We start from the raw sequence: 16,829 nt of genomic DNA, 5'->3' as shown, positions 1-16,829 counted from the left end.
CAGAATTTAAAACAAGAGAAAACCTGGATAATTAGTGACCACACATGTTTATCATCCCCAAATCTGAGACAAAAATGAAAGGCCATGAAAGATCTTCTTCATCATTGTCTTCCCATATCTATAAAGTGCTGTCGTTTCAGTTTTTTGCTCTATCATTGTCATTATTCATTTTGGCCTAAAAAAGTATGAGGGGTTATTCAAAGGTAAACTTTTAAAAATCTCAATCTTTCAAAAACAAGATTTTCTATTAATTTATAAAACTGTCTATGTTTTCCTTTTAAAGTGTTCGCCTTATTAGATCATGAGAAGATATTACTGACACCAGGAATATCTGCTGGTTTAGGCTTGGAAGGTGAGAGGGAGCATGGCGCAACCTTATTCATATTCACCCATCACTAGGGTTTCCTAGGGTGCTAACGAGGCATGAGGACAATTGTTATAAGATATTCTAGCCAAATTTATGCTATTTGGGCAAAAAAAATCCCTCTGAACTCTCACCCATATCTTAGAAATACTGAGAACTCCTAAGCTGATCAAGATATCTGATATAAACACTTCCAGATGGGAGAAGAGAGAGCTGACCCTCTACTGCAAGCTGACTCCACAGGTTAACCTCAGCTGGAGACAACTGCAGCCAGACTAGGAGCTGTTGTTCCCTGTATTTCTAAGTCTGTGCATATTTAACAGTTTTAGGTCAGCAAGGGTTTATTTTAGTGTTGTGGCAGTAATTCCTGATAACTGGCGGTAATCTTTGTAAAGTGAACCACTTCCTGCTTATATTAGATACACCTGGTAAGAACATCCACTTGATAACCCTGGGAACCCCATTTAATACTGGCTCCATGAGGTCGTCTAGGAATCCCTCAGAACAGCAGCACAAGACCTGGGAAAGTTATTTATATTCTATACATGCTGGTGTTATCAAGGTCCTCCTTGACTCTTTTAGAAACTCACCATGAACAGAACTCCAGTGCCTGGATATAAACCACTAAAAACTCAGGGCTTCAGTGAATCAAAAGCAATAAAGGAATGTGGTTTTTCTTTCTGTGACTTTGCTTTAATTTTCAGCCATCTCTTCCTGAGGTTCCAGGCTTTGTTCCACAGTCACTGCCCAGACCCAGACCAGACTTGCCTTCAGCATCTCAATGCTCTCGTTCGTCTGGCTCAGAAGACTATCTCTTTCTATTATATCCTCTGTCATTTGGGCTCTATATCCATTCAAGGCTCTTTTATGGTCCTCCAACTTTTGCTGCAGCTTATTAAACTTTTCCTTAAGGAGCTGCTTTTCCTTCTCTACTGCCTCTCTTCTGCTTCAGGAATATGTTAGGGAAGAAAACAACAGTCATCCTTGAGAGCTACAACCTCTAATTCCCCAACCCTCCAGTATCTCTGTGACCAAACTGTCTGGAAAAAGCGGATGGACATGTCTGAATTTATCTGTGACCACACATCAAGTGAAGGTGTGGGAGTGTCCTAGGAAAGGCCCAGGCTGGCTGGCTGGACCCATAATCACAACCTGCCTTGTTATTTTCAGATGTAGCAGAGTGTGTTCACAGAGGACAGGAAGCTCCCTGTTTCAGGAAGTTCCTCCTATCAGAGTTCTCAGAGGCCACTGCAGGAGCCTCCCCATCCCACTGTGAAGTGAGCCCTGCCTTGTACCTGCTGAGGTCTTTTCCATTTCGCTTATCTCCTCTATCATGTGTGCTATATATTCCTTGAAGGCTTTTTCTTGTTTCTTCAACTTTTGCTGTAGCTGTTTTTTTTTAAAGAACTTTTATTGAGATATAATTGACATACAATATACTGCCTATATTTAAAGTATACAATTTGATATTTTTTTCTTATTAGTAATGTATATATGGCAATTCCAATCTCCCAGTTCATCTCACCCCAACCCTCCCTGGCTTTCCACACTTGGTGTGCATATGTTTGTTCTCTACATCTGTGTCTCTATTTCTGCCTTGCAAACCAGTCGATCTGTACCATTTTTCTAGATTCCACATATATGCGTTAATATATGATATTTGTTTTTCTCTTTCTAACTTACTTCACTCTGTATGACAGTCTCTAGGTCCATCCATGACTCTACAAATGTCCCAATTTCATTCCTTTTTATGGCTGAGTAATATTTCATTGTATATAGGTACACATCTTCTTTATCCATTCATCTGTTGATGGACATTTAGGTTTCTTCCATGACCTGGCTATTGTAAATAGTGCTGCATGAACACTGGGGTGCATGTGTCTTTTTGAATTATGGTGTTCTCTGGGTATACGCCCAGTAAGGAGATTGCTAGGTTGTATGGTAATTCTATTTTTAGTTTTTTAAGGAACCTCCATACTGTTCTCCATAGTGGCTGTATCAATTTACATTCCCACCAATAGTACAAGAGTGTTCGCTTTTCTCCAGACCCTCTCCAGCATTTCCTGTTTGTAGATTTTCTGATGATGCCCATTCTAACTGGTGTGAGGTGATACGTCATTGTAGTTTTGATTTGCATTTCTCTAATAATTAGTGATGTTGAGCAGCTTTTCATGTGCCTCTTTGCCCTCCTTATGTCTTCTTTGGAGAAATGCCTGTTTAGGTCTTATGCCCATTTTTGGACTGGGTTGTTTGTTTTTGTGATATTGAGCTGCATGAACTGTTTCTATATTTTGGAGATGAATCCTTTGTCTGTTAATTTGTTTGCAAATATTTTCTCCCATTCTGAGGGTTGTCTTTTTGTCTTGCTTATAGTTTCCTTTGCTGTGCAGAAGCTTTGAAGTTTCATTAGGTCCCACTTATTTATTTTTGTTTTTATTTCCATTACTCTAGGGGGTGGATCAAAAAAGATCTTGCTGTGATTTACGTCAAAGAGTGTTCTTCCTAAGTTTTCCTCTAAGAGTTTTATGGTGTCTGGCCTTACATTTAGGACTTTAAACCATTTTGAGTTTTTCTTTTTGTGTATGGTGTTAGGGAGTGTTTTTTATTTTATATATATATATATATATTTATTTATTTTATTGGCTGTGTTGGGTCTTTTTTGCTCTGTGTGGGCTTTCTTTAGTTGCGGCGAGTGGGGGCTACTCTTCGTTGTGGTGCGCAGGCTCCTCATTGCCATGGCTTCTCTTGTTGTGGAGCATGGACTCTAGACGCATGGGCTTCAGCAGTTGCAGCACATGGGCTCAATAGTTGTGGCTCACAGGCTCTAAAGCGCAGGCTCAATAGTTGTGGTGCACAGGCTTACTTGTTCTGCGGTATGTGGGATCTTCCTGGGGCAGGGATCGAACCTGTGTCCCCTGCATTGGCAGGTGGATTCTTAACCACTGTGCCACCTAGGAAGCCCTGGGAGTGTTCTAATTTCATTCTTTTACATGTAGCTGTCCAGTTTTACTTGCTCCACTTATTGAAGAGGCTATCTTTTCTCCATTGTATATCCTTGCCTCCTTTGTCATAGATTAGTTGACCATAATTTATCTCTGGGCTTTCTATCCTGTGCCATTGATCTATATTTCTGTTTTTGTGCCAGTACCATATTGTCTTGATTACTGTAGCTTAGTAGTATAGTCTGGAGTCAGGGAGTCTGATTCCTCCAGCTCCACTTTTTTCCCTCAAGATTGTTTTGGCTATTCGGGTTCTTTGTGTCTCTGTACAAATTTTAGGATTTTTTGTTCTAGTTCTGTAAAAATGCCATTGGTAATTTGATGGGGATTGCATTGAATCTGTAGATTGCTTTGGGTAGTATACTCATTTTCACAGTGTTGATTCTTCCAATCCAAGAACATGGTAATCTCTCCATCTGTTTGTGTCGTCTTTGATTTCTTTCATTAGTGTCATAGTTTTCTGAGTACAGGTTTTTACCTCCTTAGTTAGGTTTATTCCTAGATATTTTATTCTTTTTGGTGCAGTGGTGAATGGGGTTGTCTCCTTAATTTCTCTTTCTAACCTTTCATTGTTAGTGTATAGGAATGCAAGAGACTTCTCTGTGTTTAATTTTTGTATCCTGCAACTTTACCAGATTTGTTGATTAGCTCATGTAGTTTTCTGGTGGCATCTTTAGGATTTTCTATGTATAGTATCATGTCATTGGCAAACAGTGACAGTTTTACTTCTTCTTTTCCAATTTGGATTACTTTTATTTCTTTTCCTTCTCTGATTGCTGTGGCTAAAACTTCCAAAACTATGTTGAATAGTGGTGACAGTGGGCATCCTTGTCCTGTTCTGAAAGTTAGAATGCTTTCAGTTTTTCAACATTGACAATGATGTTTGCTATGGGTTTTTCATATATGGCCTTTATTATGTTGAGGTAGGTTCCCTGTATGCTCACATTTTGGAGAATTTTTATCATAAATGGGTGTTGAATTTTGTCAAAAGCTTTTTCTGCATCTATTGATTTGATCATGTGGTTTTTATCCTTCAGATTGTTAATTTGGTGTATCACATTGATTGATTTGCCTATACTGAAGAAACCTTGCATTCTAGGGGTAAACCCCACTTGATCATGGTGTATGATCCTTTTAATGTGTTGTTGGATTCTGTTGGCTAGTATTTTGTTGAGGATTTTTGCATCTATATTCATCAGTGATATTCGTCTGTAATTTTCTTTTTTTGTGACATCTTTACTGGTTTTGGTATCAGGGTAATGGTGGCCTCGTAGAATGAGTTTGGGAGTGTTCTCCTTCTGCTATATTTTGGAAGAATTTGAGAAGGTTAGGTGTTAGCTCTTCTCTAAATGTTTGATAGAATTCGCCTGTGAACCCATCTGGCCCTGGGCTTTTGTTAGTTGGGAGATTTTTAATCACGGTCTCAATTTCCATACTTGTGATTGGTCTGTTCATAGTTTCTATTTCTTCCTGATTCAGTCTTCAAAGATTGTATTTTTCTAAGAATGTATCCATTTCTTCCAGGTTATCCAATGTATTGGCATATAGTTGCTTGTAGTAGTCTCTCATGATGTTTTGTATTTCTGAGGTGTCCGTTGTGACTTCTCCTTTTCCATTCTAATTCTGTTGATTTGTATCTGCTCCCTTTTCTTCCTGATGAGTCTGGCTAATGGTTTATCAATTTTCTTTATCTTCTCAAAGAACCAGCTTTTAGTTTCATTGATCTTTGCTATTGTTTCCTTCCTTTCTTTTTCATTTATTTCTGATCCGATCTTTATGATTTCTTTCCTTCTGCTCCCTTTGGGGTTTCTTTGTTCTTCTTTCTCTAATTGTTTTAGGTGCAAGGTTAGGTTGTTTATTCGATATTTTTCTTGTTTCTTAAGGTAGGACTGTATTGCTATAAACTTCCCTCTTAGAACTGATTTTGCTGCATCCCATAGGTTTTGGGTTGTTGTGTTTTCATTGTCATTTGTTTCTAGATATTTTTTTATTTGCTCTTTGATTTCTTTAATGATTTCTTGGTTGTTTAATAGTATATTGTTTAGCCTCCATGTGTTTGTATTTTTTGCAGTTATTTTCCTGTAACTGATATCTAGTCTCATGGCGTTGTTGTCAGAGAAGATGCTTGACATGATTTCAATTTTCTTGAACTTACCGAGGTTTGATTTGTCACCCAAGATGTGATCCAACCTGGAAAATGTTCCATGTGCACTTGAGAAGAAAGTCTATTCTGTCGTTTTGGGATGGAATGTCCTATAAATATCAATTAAGTCGAGATGGTCTAATGTGTCATTTAAAGCTTATGTGTCCTTATTTATTTTCTGTTTGGATGATCTGTCCATTGATGTAAGTGCAGTGTTCAAGTCTCCCACTATTACAGTGTTATTGTCGATTTCCCCTTTTATGGCTGTTAGCATTTGCCTTATGTATTGAGGTGCTCCTATGTTGGGGGCATACATATTTACAATTGTGATATGTTCTTCTTGGATGGATCACTTGATCATTATGTAGTGTCCTTCCTTGTCTCTTGTAATAGTCTTTACTTTAAAGTCTAATTTGTCTGATGTGAGTATTGCTACTCCAGCTCTCTTTTGACTTCCATTTACATGGAATATCTTTTGCCATCCCCTTACTTTCAGTCTATATGTGTCCCTTGGTCTGAAATGGGTTTCTTGTAGGCAGCATATAGAAGGGTCTTGTTTTTGTATCCATTTAGCCAGTCTGTGTCTTTTGGTTGGAGTGCTTAATCCATTTACATTTAAGGTGATTATTGACATGTATGTTCCTATTACCATCTTCTTAATTGTTCTGGATTTGTTTTTGTAGGTGTTTTCCTTCTCTTGTGTTTCCTACTTAGAAAAGTTCCTTTAGCAATTGTTGTAAGGCTGATTTGGTGGTGCTGATTTCTCTTAACTTTTGCTTGTCTGTAAAGCTTTTGATTTCTCCCTCAAATCTGAATGAGCTTCTTGCTGGGTAGAGTATCCTTGGCTGTAGGTTTTTCCTCTTTCAGGATTTTCAGTATATCCTGCCACTCCCTTCTGGCCTGCAGTGTTTCTGCAGAAAGATCAGCTGTTATCTTCATGAGATTTCCCTTATATGTTATTTGTTGTTTTTCTCTTGCTGCTTTTAAATTTTTTTCTTTGTGTTTAATTTTCATTAGTTTGATTAATATGTGCCTTGGTGTATTTTTCCTTGGGTTTATTCTGTATGGGACCCTCTGCGCTTCTTGGACTTGATTAATTATTTCCTTTTCCATGTTGGGGAAGTTTTCCACCATAACCTCTTCAAATATTTTCTCAGACCCTTTCTTTTTTTCTTCTTCTTCTGGGATGCCTATGATTAGAATGTTGGTGTGCTTAATGCTGTCACCAAGGTCTCTGAGACTGTCTTCCATTCTTTTTATTCTTTTTTCTTTTTCCTGCTCTGTGGTAGTTATTTCCCCCATTCTATCTTCCAACTCACTTACTCATTCTTCTGCCTCAGTTATTCTGCTGTTTATACCATCTAAAGTATTTTTAACTTCAGTTATTTTGTTGTTCACTACTGTTTGTTTGCTCTTCAGTTCTTCTGAGTCCTTATTAAATGTTTCTTATATTTTCTCTCTTTTGTTATCAAGATTTTGGATCATCTTTACTATCATTACTCTGAATTCTTTTTCAGGCAATTTTCCTATTTCCTCTTCATTTATTTGGTTTTGTGGGGTTTTTTCTTGCTCCTTTGCCTGCAAGGTGTTTCTTTGTTTTCTCATTTTGTCTAATTTATAGGATTTGCTGTCTCCTTTCCCTATGCTGCCTAGTAGTAATTCCTCTTGTTTCTGCCCTCTTCCCCCTGTGGTGGGGTTTGTCCAGTGTCTTGAGTAGGCTTCCTGGTGGGTGGGGGGGGGTCTGGTGTCTGCTTTCCAATGTGTGGCTCTGTGTCTTTTCTCTCTGATGAGCAGGGCCGTGTCAGATGGTATGTTTTAGGATATCTGTGAGGTTAATATGGCTTTAGGTAGTCTGTGTGCTGATGGGTGGGTTTGTGTTCCTGTCTTGTTTGTAGTTTGGTGTGAGGTATTCAACACTGGCAGTTGCAGACAGTCGAACAAAGCCAGATCTTAGACTCTGATACAGGGCTCTGTGAGAGTTCTCTACAGTTAATCTTCCCTGTGTCTGAGGACTCCCTAGTAGTGTAGCATCCTGGATTCAGTGCTCCCTCCCCAGAGCCTCCTACTTGACTTGTGATCGAGTAGTCCAGACTTCAGAGGTTGCTTGTCCCAGCACCAGTTATGTCAGGATCTTTGCAGTCCTTTCTGGTGTCTGAGGTCTTCTGCTGGTGTTCAGCTGGTTCTCTGTGGGAATTATTGTGTCTTTTGGTGTATTCCTGATGCATCTGTGGAGAGGGATACACTCCACGTCCTTCTACTTCACCACCATCTTTCTTCTCTTGTCATGGCTTTTTAATTTGTTTGACCAGCTCCATTTAAAATTTACAATCAATCTTTGTGAAATTTTAACTCAAAACACATAAAATTTACTGGTGAAGTAATAGAGATTGTTTTATATGAGAAATTAGTCCTTTCCTCTCAAGAAAACAGTACACATATTCATTTGTATAATTATTCATATATGACTTTCAGAATGTTGCTTTTTTTCAAGATATTAAAAAGTTGACCTTCTCTTTGTCTTCAACTCAGTTGTTTCCATTTCCATTTAAATTAACTATCCAGCCACATTAATTCTATACTTTATGTGTCATGTATTGATGTCCCATAGTAGATAATTTTTCTATTTTCTATATTAAAATTTTGATGCAAAAAGAAAAGGTGCATACATAAATAAAAATACTCCAGATCACAAAGCTGTCATAAAAGCTTTTAATATTACCAGAATTTAAAACAACAAAAAAACCAGGTTATTAGTGACCACAAGTTTTATCTTCTCCCAAATCTGAGGCCAAAACAAAGCCCATGAAGTATTTCCTTTGTCTTTGTCTTTCCGTGTCTATGAAGTGTAGTCATTTTCAGTATTTTGCTCATAATCCTTGTCATTATCATTGTTCACTGTGACCTAAAAATATGTGGTGTTAGTAAATGGAAAACTTTTCAAAGTCTCAATATTTCAAAATCAAGGTTTTCTGTGAACAATATATAAAATCATCTGTGATTTCCTTTAAAGAGTTCTTTCTTAATAGATCATGAGAAGATATTATTTTCATCAGGAATATCTCCTAGTTTAGGCTTGGAAGGTGAGAAGAAGCATGGCGCAACCTTACTCATACTGACCCATCACTAGGGTTTTCCTAGAATGCTAACCAGGCATGAGGATAATTGTTATAAGATACTCCAGCCAAATTTATGAGATTTGGGTGAGAGCCTTCCCTGTGAATGGCACGAATTCTCACACACATCTTAGAAAGATGGAGAACTCCTAAGCTGATCGAGAAAACTGATATAAACAATTCCAGGGGGAGAAGAGAGAACTGCCCCTCTACTGCAGGCTGATCCTGCAGGTTATCCTCACCTGGAAACAACTGCAGCCAGATTAGGAGCTGTCAGTTGCCAATATTTCTAAGTCTGTGCCTTTTTGACAGTTTTAGGTCATCAGTGATCTGTCTTAGGGTCTTTGGGGGTAGTAGGATTCCTGAAAATTGGCAGGAAGCTTGGTAAAGTGAACCAATTCCTGCTTCTATTGATATTGGGTACAATCGGTTAGAATATCCACTTGATAACCCTGGGAACCCCGTTTAATATTGGCTCCATAAGATCATGCAGGAATCCCTCAAAACAGCAGCACAAACCCTGGGGAAGTTATTTATATTCTATAAATTCTTGGAGGTACCAAGATCCTCCTGAAATCTTCAGAAACTCACTGTCATCAGAACGCAAATGCCTGCATATAAGCCATTAAAATCTCAGAGCTTCTAATGCATCAAAAGCAGTAAATGACAAGGGTACTTTTCTCTATGACTTTGCTTTAATTTTCACTGATCCCTTCCTGAGGTTCGAGGACTATTTCCATAGTCACTGCCCAGACCCAGACCAGGTTACCTCCAGCATCTCAATCCTCTCGTTCATCTTTCTCAGAAGGTTGTCTCTTTCTGTCAGCTCCACTGTCACTTTGACTCTAAATGCCTCGAAGGCTCTTTCTTGGTCCTCCAACTTTTCCTGCAGCTCTTTAACCTTTTGCTCAAAAAGTTCCTTTTCCCTCTCAGCGGCCTCTCTTTTGACTTGCTCTTCTGCTCCAGGAAGATTATACATAGGGAAGAAAACAACAGACCTGAAAGCTACAACACCAACCCCTCAATTGTCTACTTTCTCAGTGACCAAATTTTCTTGAAAAAAGCAAATGGACATGTCTCAATTCACCTGTGAACACACATCAAGGGCAGGTATGAGAGTATGCTAGGAAAGGTGCTGACTAGCTGGCTAGACATACAACCATAATTGGCCTTTTTGTGTTCACATGTAGCAGAGTGTGTTCAGGGAAGGAGAAGGTGGTCTCTGCTTCTGGAAGCTCCTCCTGTCATAGTTCTCAGAGGGTACTGCAGGAAACTTCCTACCCCATGGTGAGCTGAGCCCTACCAGTACCTGCTGGGGTCTTTTCACTTTCTCTTATCTCCTCTGTCATTTCAGTTCTTAATCCCTCGAAGGCTCTTTCTTGGTCTTCCAAATTTTGCTGCACCTCTTTAACCTTTTGTTCAAGAGACTCCTTTTCCCTCTCAGCTGCCTCTCTTTTGGCCTGCTCTTCTGCTCCAGGATGATGTTTGAGAGGGAAAGAACCAACAGTCAGATCTGAGAGCTACAACCCCCCAATTCCCAACCCTCCACATTCGCAGTGACCAAACTGTCATGAAGAAGCAGGTGGACATGTCTAAACACACCTGTGATGACACATCAAGGGCAGTTTGGGGAATGTGCTAGGAAAGGCCCTGACTGGCTGGAGGGAGCTACAACCACACTCCCCTTGTTACTTTCAGATGAAGCAGAGTGTGTTCATAGGAGACACGCTTCTGGAAGCTCCTCCTGTCAGCATCACAGAGGGCATTGCAGGAACCTACCGACCCCGCTGTGAGCTCAACCCTTCCATGTACCTGCTGAGGCTTTCTTCCTTTCATTCAACTCCTCTGTCATTTTGGCTCTTGATACCTCAAAGACTCTTTCTTGATCCTCCAGATTTTGCTGCAGCTCTTTAACCTTTTGTTCAAGAGACTCCTTTTCCCTCTCAGTTGCCTCTCTTTTGGCCTGCTCTTCTGCTCCAGGATGATGTTTGAGAGGGAAAGAACTGACAGTCAGATCTGAGAGCTACAACCCCCCAATTCCCAACCCTCCACATTCTCAGTGACCAAACTGTCATGAAGAAGCAGGTGGACATGTCTAAACACACCTGTGATGACACATCAAGGGCAGTTTGGGGAATGTGCTAGGAAAGGCTCTAACTGGCTGGATGGAGCTACAACCACACTCTCCTTGTTACTTTCAGATGAAGCAGAGTGTGTTCATAGGAGACACGCTTCTGGAAGCTCCTCCTGTCAGCATCACAGAGGGCATTGCAGGAACCTACCGACCCCGCTGTGAGCTCAACCCTTCCATGTACCTGCTGAGGCTTTCTTCCTTTCATTCAACTCCTCTGTCATTTTGGCTCTTGATACCTCAAAGACTCTTTCTTGATCCTCCAGATTTTGCTGCAGCTCTTTAACCTTTTGTTCAAGAGACTCCTTTTCCCTCTCAGCTGCCTCTCTTTTGGCCTGCTCTTCTGCTCCAGGATGATGTTTGAGAGGGAAAGAACTGACAGTCAGATCTGAGAGCTACAACCCCCCAATTCCCAACCCTCCACATTCGCAGTGACCAAACTGTCATGAAGAAGCAGGTGGACATGTCTAAACACATCTGTGACAACACATCAAGGGCAGTTTGGGGAATGTGCTAGGAAAGGCTCTAACTGGCTGGATGGAGCTACAACCACACTCTCCTTGTTACTTTCAGACAAAGCAGAGTATGTTCATAGGAGAGGAGCTTCTGGAAACTCCTCCTGTCAGCATCTCAGAGGGCATTGCAGGAACCTACCCACCCCACTGTGAGCTCAACCCTCCTATGTACCTGCTGAGGCTTTCTTCCTTTCATTCAACTCCTCTGTCATTTTGGCTCTTAATACCTTGAAGACTCTTTCTTGGTCCTCTAACTTTTGCTGCAATTCTTTAACCTTTTGTGCAAGAGGCTCCTTTTCCCTTTCAGCTGCCTCTCTTTTGGCCTGCTCTTCTGCTCCAAGAAGATTTTAGATAGAGAAGAAAACAACAGTCAGCCCTGAGAGGTAGAGCCCACCACACCTCAACCTTCCACTCTGTCAGTGAGCAAACTGTTGTGAAAAAGGACATGTCTAAACACATCTGTGATCACACACAAGTGCAGGCTTGGGAATCTTCTAGGAAAGGCCTGGACTGACTGGCTGGACCTATAATCACAATTAGCCTTATTTTCTCAGATGTAGCAGAGTGTGTTCACAGAAGGAGAAGGTCCCTGCTTTTGGAAGTTCCTTTGGTCAGAGTCTCAGAGGGTGTTGCAAGAAACTACCCATCCCACTGTGAGCTAAGCCCTCCCCTGTATGTGCTAGGTTCATTTCTGCATCACAAAGAAGCTCACCTTTCTTTATGTAGCATTCCTGTAGTTTTTCTGGTATCCTCAGTAAGCTCTGGAGACCAGAAAGAGGCAAAGACATGTCAGCTAGGTCTAACCTGAACTTCCATGAAATATTCTGAGAAATGAACTGTTCTAAATAACATTCCCTGGTTACTTCCCACTACCTATGAGTAAATTTTCCAGATCCTACCTCTCCACCTCTCTAGCCCCCTTGCCAGTTTTTACCACCCATGCTAAGTTCCCAGTCAGAAGGGTGTGCAGTTTTACAAATAGATAACTTTGGATGCTTTCATATTTTTTCATATGCTATATTTTACTGCTTGCGACTCTTCAGGTAGCATCCCACCTTGGATAATATTGTACATATTTGTACAAATTTGCAAAATTTACATCACACTCCTCTTCCAGGAAGATTCCCTAAAGCACCTTCCCCAAGTGAAATCACTGTAAATACTTTGGTAAATTTTTATCAATTATATATTTTAAATGCATGAAATTATGGTTTGTGAATTTTACTCAATAAAATTGCTAAAAGAATCTTGAACCACTCCATCTTAGAAAAATGAAATACTCTATCATGGCTTCTAGGAAGTGGCTTAAGTCCCTAAACTTTCCGTGTGAAATTTTGGGTTTACATTATACAATCTCTGTGCTTCAGAAACAGAAATATAGATCAATGGAAAAGAATAGAGACCCCAGAGGTAAACCCAAGCACATATGGGCACCTTATCTTTGACAAAGGGGGCAAGAATATACAATGGAAAAAAGAAAGCCTCTTCAATAAGTGGTGCTGGGAAAATTGGACAGCTACATGAAAGAATGAAATTAGAACACTTCTTAACACCATACACAAAAATAAACTCAAAATGGATTAAAGACCTAAAAGTAAGGCCAGACACTATAAAACTCCTAGAGGAAAACAGAGGCAGAACACTCTATGACATACATCAAAAAAAGATCCTTTTTGACTCACCTCCTAGAATAATGGAAATAAAATAAAAAATAAACAAATGGGACCTAATGAAACTTAAAAGCTTTTGCACAGCAAAAGAAACCATAAATAAAACAAGAAGACAGCCCTCAGAATGAGAGAAAATATTTGCCAAAGAAGCAAGTGACAAAGGATTAATATCCAAAATATACAAGCAGCTCATGCAGCTTAATACCAAAAAAGCAAATAACCCAATCCACAAATGGGCGGAAGACCTAAATAGACATTTCTCCAAAGAAGACATGCAGATGGCTAAGAAACACATGAAAAGATGCTCAATATCACTAATCATTAGAGAAATGCAAGTCAAAGCCACAATGAGGTATCACCTCACACCCATCAGAATGGCCATCAACAAAAAAATCTAGAAACAATAAATGCAGGAGAGAGCGCAGAGAAAAGGGAACCCTCCTCCTAGAATCATGGAAATAAAATCAAGAATAAACAAATGGGACCTCATGAAACTTAAAAGCTTTTGCACAGTGAAAGAAACCATAAACAAGCCTAAAAGGCAACCCTCAGAATGGGAAAAAATAGTTGCCTATGAAACAACGGACAAAGGATTAACCTCCAAAATATACAAGCAGCTCATGCACCTTAATACCAAAAAAGCAAATAACCCAATCCACAAATGGGCAGAAGACCTAAATAGACATTTCTCCAAAGAAGACATACAGATGGGCAACAAACACATGAAAAGAGGCTCAACATCACTCATCATCAGAGAAATGCAAGTCAAAGCCACAATGAGTATCACCTCACACCAATCAGAATGGCCATCATCACAAAATCTGGAAACAACAAATGTTGGAGAGGGTGTGGAGAAAAGGGAACTCTCCTGCACTGTTGGTGGGAATGTAAGTTGGTACAGCCACTATGGAAAACAATTTGGAGGTTCCTTAAAAAACTACAAATAGAACTGCCATATGATCCAGTCATCCCACTCCTGGGCATATACCCAAAGAAAACCATAATCCCAAAAGAAACTTGTACCATAATGCTTATTGCAGCACTATTTACAATAGCCAGGACATGGAAGCAACCTAAATGCCCATCAACAAATGAATGGATAAAGAAGATGTGGCATATATACACAATGGAATATTACTCAGCTATAAAAAGGGATGAGATGGAGCTATATGTAATGAGGTGGATAGACCTAGAGTCTGTCATCCAGAGTGAAGTAAGTCAGAAAGAGAAAGACAAATATTGTATGCTAACTCACATATACGGAATCTAAAAATGGTACTGATGAACTCAGTGACAAGAACAAGGACGTAGATACAGAAAATGGACTAGAGAACTCGAGGTTTGGGAGGGGGCGGGGGGTGAAGGGGAAGCTGAGAAGAAGCAAGAGAGTAGCACAGACATATATATACTACCAACTGTAAAATAGACAGCCAGTGGGAAGTTGTTGTATAACAAAGGGAGTCCAACTCGAGGATGGAAGATGCCTTAGAGGACTGGGGTGGGGAGGGTGGGGGGGACTCGAGGTGCGGGGAGTCAAGGAAGGGAGGGAATACGGGGATATGTGTATAAAAACAGATGATTGAACTTGGTGTACCCCCAAAAAAATAATAAATTAAAAAAAATATATATATATATAAAAAAAAGGGAACCCTCCTACACTGTTGGTGGGAATGTAAATCAGTACAGCCACTATGGAAAACAGTATGGAGGTTCCTTAAAAAACTAAAAATAGAACTACCACATGACCCAACAATCCCACTCTTGGGCATATACCCAGAGAAAACAAGAATCCAAAAAGAAACATGTACCACAATGTTCACTGCAGCACTATTTACAATAGCCAGGACATGGAAGCAACCTAAATGCCCATCAACAGAGGAATGGATAAAGAAGATGTGGCACATATAACAAAGGAATATTACTCAGCCATAAAAAGGAATGAAATTGAGCTATATGCAATGAGGTGAATAGACCTAGAGACTGTCACACAGAGCGAAGTAAGCCAGAAAGAGAAAAACAAATACCATATGCTAACTCATATATATGGAATCTAAAAAATGGTACTGATGAACCCAGTGACAGGGCAAGAATAAAGATGCAGATGTAGAGAACAGACTCAAGGACAAAGGGCAGGGAGTCGGTGCTGAAGTGGAAGCTGGGACGAAGTGAGACAGTAGCAATGACATATATACACTACCAAATCTAAAATAGGTAGCTAGTGGGAAGCTCCTGCATAACACAGGGAGATCAACTCGATGATGGGTGATGACTTAGAGGGCTGGGACAGGGAGGGTGGGAAGGAGTCGCGGGAGGGAGAGGATATAGAGATATATGTATAAATACAGCTGATCCACTTTGTTGTACAGCAAAAACTAGCACAACAGTGTAAAGCAGTATAATCTCTGTGCTTCCTCATAGCTCTAACATTCTGAGTTTCTATCTACAGGGTATGATTAGCAGTAATACAATTAAAAGCAAAGTAAATATAAAGAAAGACCTGGTAATAGAATCTTCCCAGAGGAACTTGGGTTCCTATGAATGGAAGAGAGCGCATAGAAAAACAACTAGATCAAAATAAGTGTGTTCCAGACTTCCCTGGTGGTGCAGTGGTTAAGAATCTGCCTGCCAATGCAGGGGACATGGCTTCAATCCCTACTCCAGGAAGATTCCACATGCCATGGAGCAACTATGCCCGTGCACCACAACTATTCAGCCTGCGCTCTAGAGCCCGTGAGCCACAGCTGTTGAGCCCATGTGCCACAAAATACTGAAACCCAGGCACCCATGGTCCACAACAAGAGAAGCCACCAAAATGAGGAGCCCGAGCACCACAATGAAGAGTGGCCCCTGCTCACCACAACTAAAGAAAGCCCGTGTGCAGCAACGAAGACCCAACACAGCCAATAAATTAATTAATTTTTTAAAAAGTGTATTCCAAGGGACATATGGGAACTTTGCAAGTGTTTAGTCAAGGAGGACATCTGAGTGCCTGACTTTGCTTCAGAGGTCAGACAGATTTCCAGGAAAAGTGAGTTTGGAAAAAAAGGAGATGAATAGAGTAATATCGACTATTAGAACTCTCTTACTCAGGGGAATCAGGATCCTTCTATTATGAATGGCAATAAATATGTGGCCAATAATGTGGCCTTGAGGTAATGGGGGGTAACATGTAGAATCAACTGTTAAGACAAGTTACACGTACTGCTTCAGCAACATCTCTTGCTTATATTAGATACACTCAATTAGAATATCCACCTGATAACCCTGGAAACCCCATTTAATATTGGCTCCATGAGATCATCTAGAAATCGCTCAAAGCAGCACCACAAACTCTGGGAAAGTTATTTATATTCTGTAAATGCGTGGAGGTACCAAGGTCCTCATGGACTCTTCAGAAACTCACTGTTCACCAAACTAAAGTGCCTGGTTAGAAGCCATTAAAAACTAAGGGCTTCTAGTGAACCAAAGGCAGCAAAGGACCACAGCGCTTCTCTCTATGATTTTGCTTTAATTTTCACCCATCCCTTCTTGAAGTTCCAGGCTTTGTTCCCTGACCCAGACCAGACATACTTCCAGCATCTGAATCCTCTTATTCATCTTTCTTAGAAGACTGTCACCTTCTCTCATCTTGTCTGTGATTTTGACTCTAAATCCCTCGAAGGGGCTTTCTTGGTCCTTCAGCTCTTGCTGTAGTTCTTTAATCTTTTGCTCAAGAAGCTTCTTTTCCCACTTAGCAACCTCTCGTTTGGCCAGCTCTTCTGCTCCCAGAAGATTTTAGAGAGAAAAGAAAACAACAGTCAGCACTGAGAGCTAAACCGCCCCCAACAACCCTTGCTTTCTGAGTCACCCAGCTGTCTGGGAAAAGCAGATGGACATGTGAAAATTCACCTGTGA

At 40.3% G+C, this 16,829-nt stretch overlaps 1 protein-coding gene across 2 annotated transcripts in view; it reads right to left on the bottom strand.

Annotated features, from left to right (window-relative positions):
- Positions 1 to 8,254: 8,254 nt before the first annotated feature.
- The window catches only part of LOC130839444 (axoneme-associated protein mst101(2)-like), a 29,527-nt gene continuing 20,952 nt past the window's right edge, over positions 8,255 to 16,829 (bottom strand). For both annotated transcript variants that reach the window (XM_057713695.1, XM_057713694.1), the window contains exons 13-20: positions 16,506 to 16,693; positions 11,978 to 12,026; positions 11,438 to 11,596; positions 10,935 to 11,093; positions 10,432 to 10,590; positions 9,929 to 10,087; positions 9,389 to 9,576; positions 8,255 to 8,408 (exon numbers count right to left, since the gene is read on the bottom strand). In XM_057713695.1, coding sequence (XP_057569678.1) covers positions 8,343 to 8,408; positions 9,389 to 9,576; positions 9,929 to 10,087; positions 10,432 to 10,590; positions 10,935 to 11,093; positions 11,438 to 11,596; positions 11,978 to 12,026; positions 16,506 to 16,693 — 1,127 coding nt within the window. In that variant the 3' untranslated portion in view covers positions 8,255 to 8,342. The remainder of the gene's footprint in view (positions 8,409 to 9,388; positions 9,577 to 9,928; positions 10,088 to 10,431; positions 10,591 to 10,934; positions 11,094 to 11,437; positions 11,597 to 11,977; positions 12,027 to 16,505; positions 16,694 to 16,829) is intronic.

The sequence above is a fragment of the Hippopotamus amphibius genome, chromosome 1, assembly GCF_030028045.1.
Source record: "Hippopotamus amphibius kiboko isolate mHipAmp2 chromosome 1, mHipAmp2.hap2, whole genome shotgun sequence".
NCBI classification, from domain to species: Eukaryota; Metazoa; Chordata; class Mammalia; order Artiodactyla; family Hippopotamidae; genus Hippopotamus; species Hippopotamus amphibius.
Note: the sequence above shows the minus strand (reverse complement) of the source record. Positions and strands in the feature narration are given on the sequence as shown.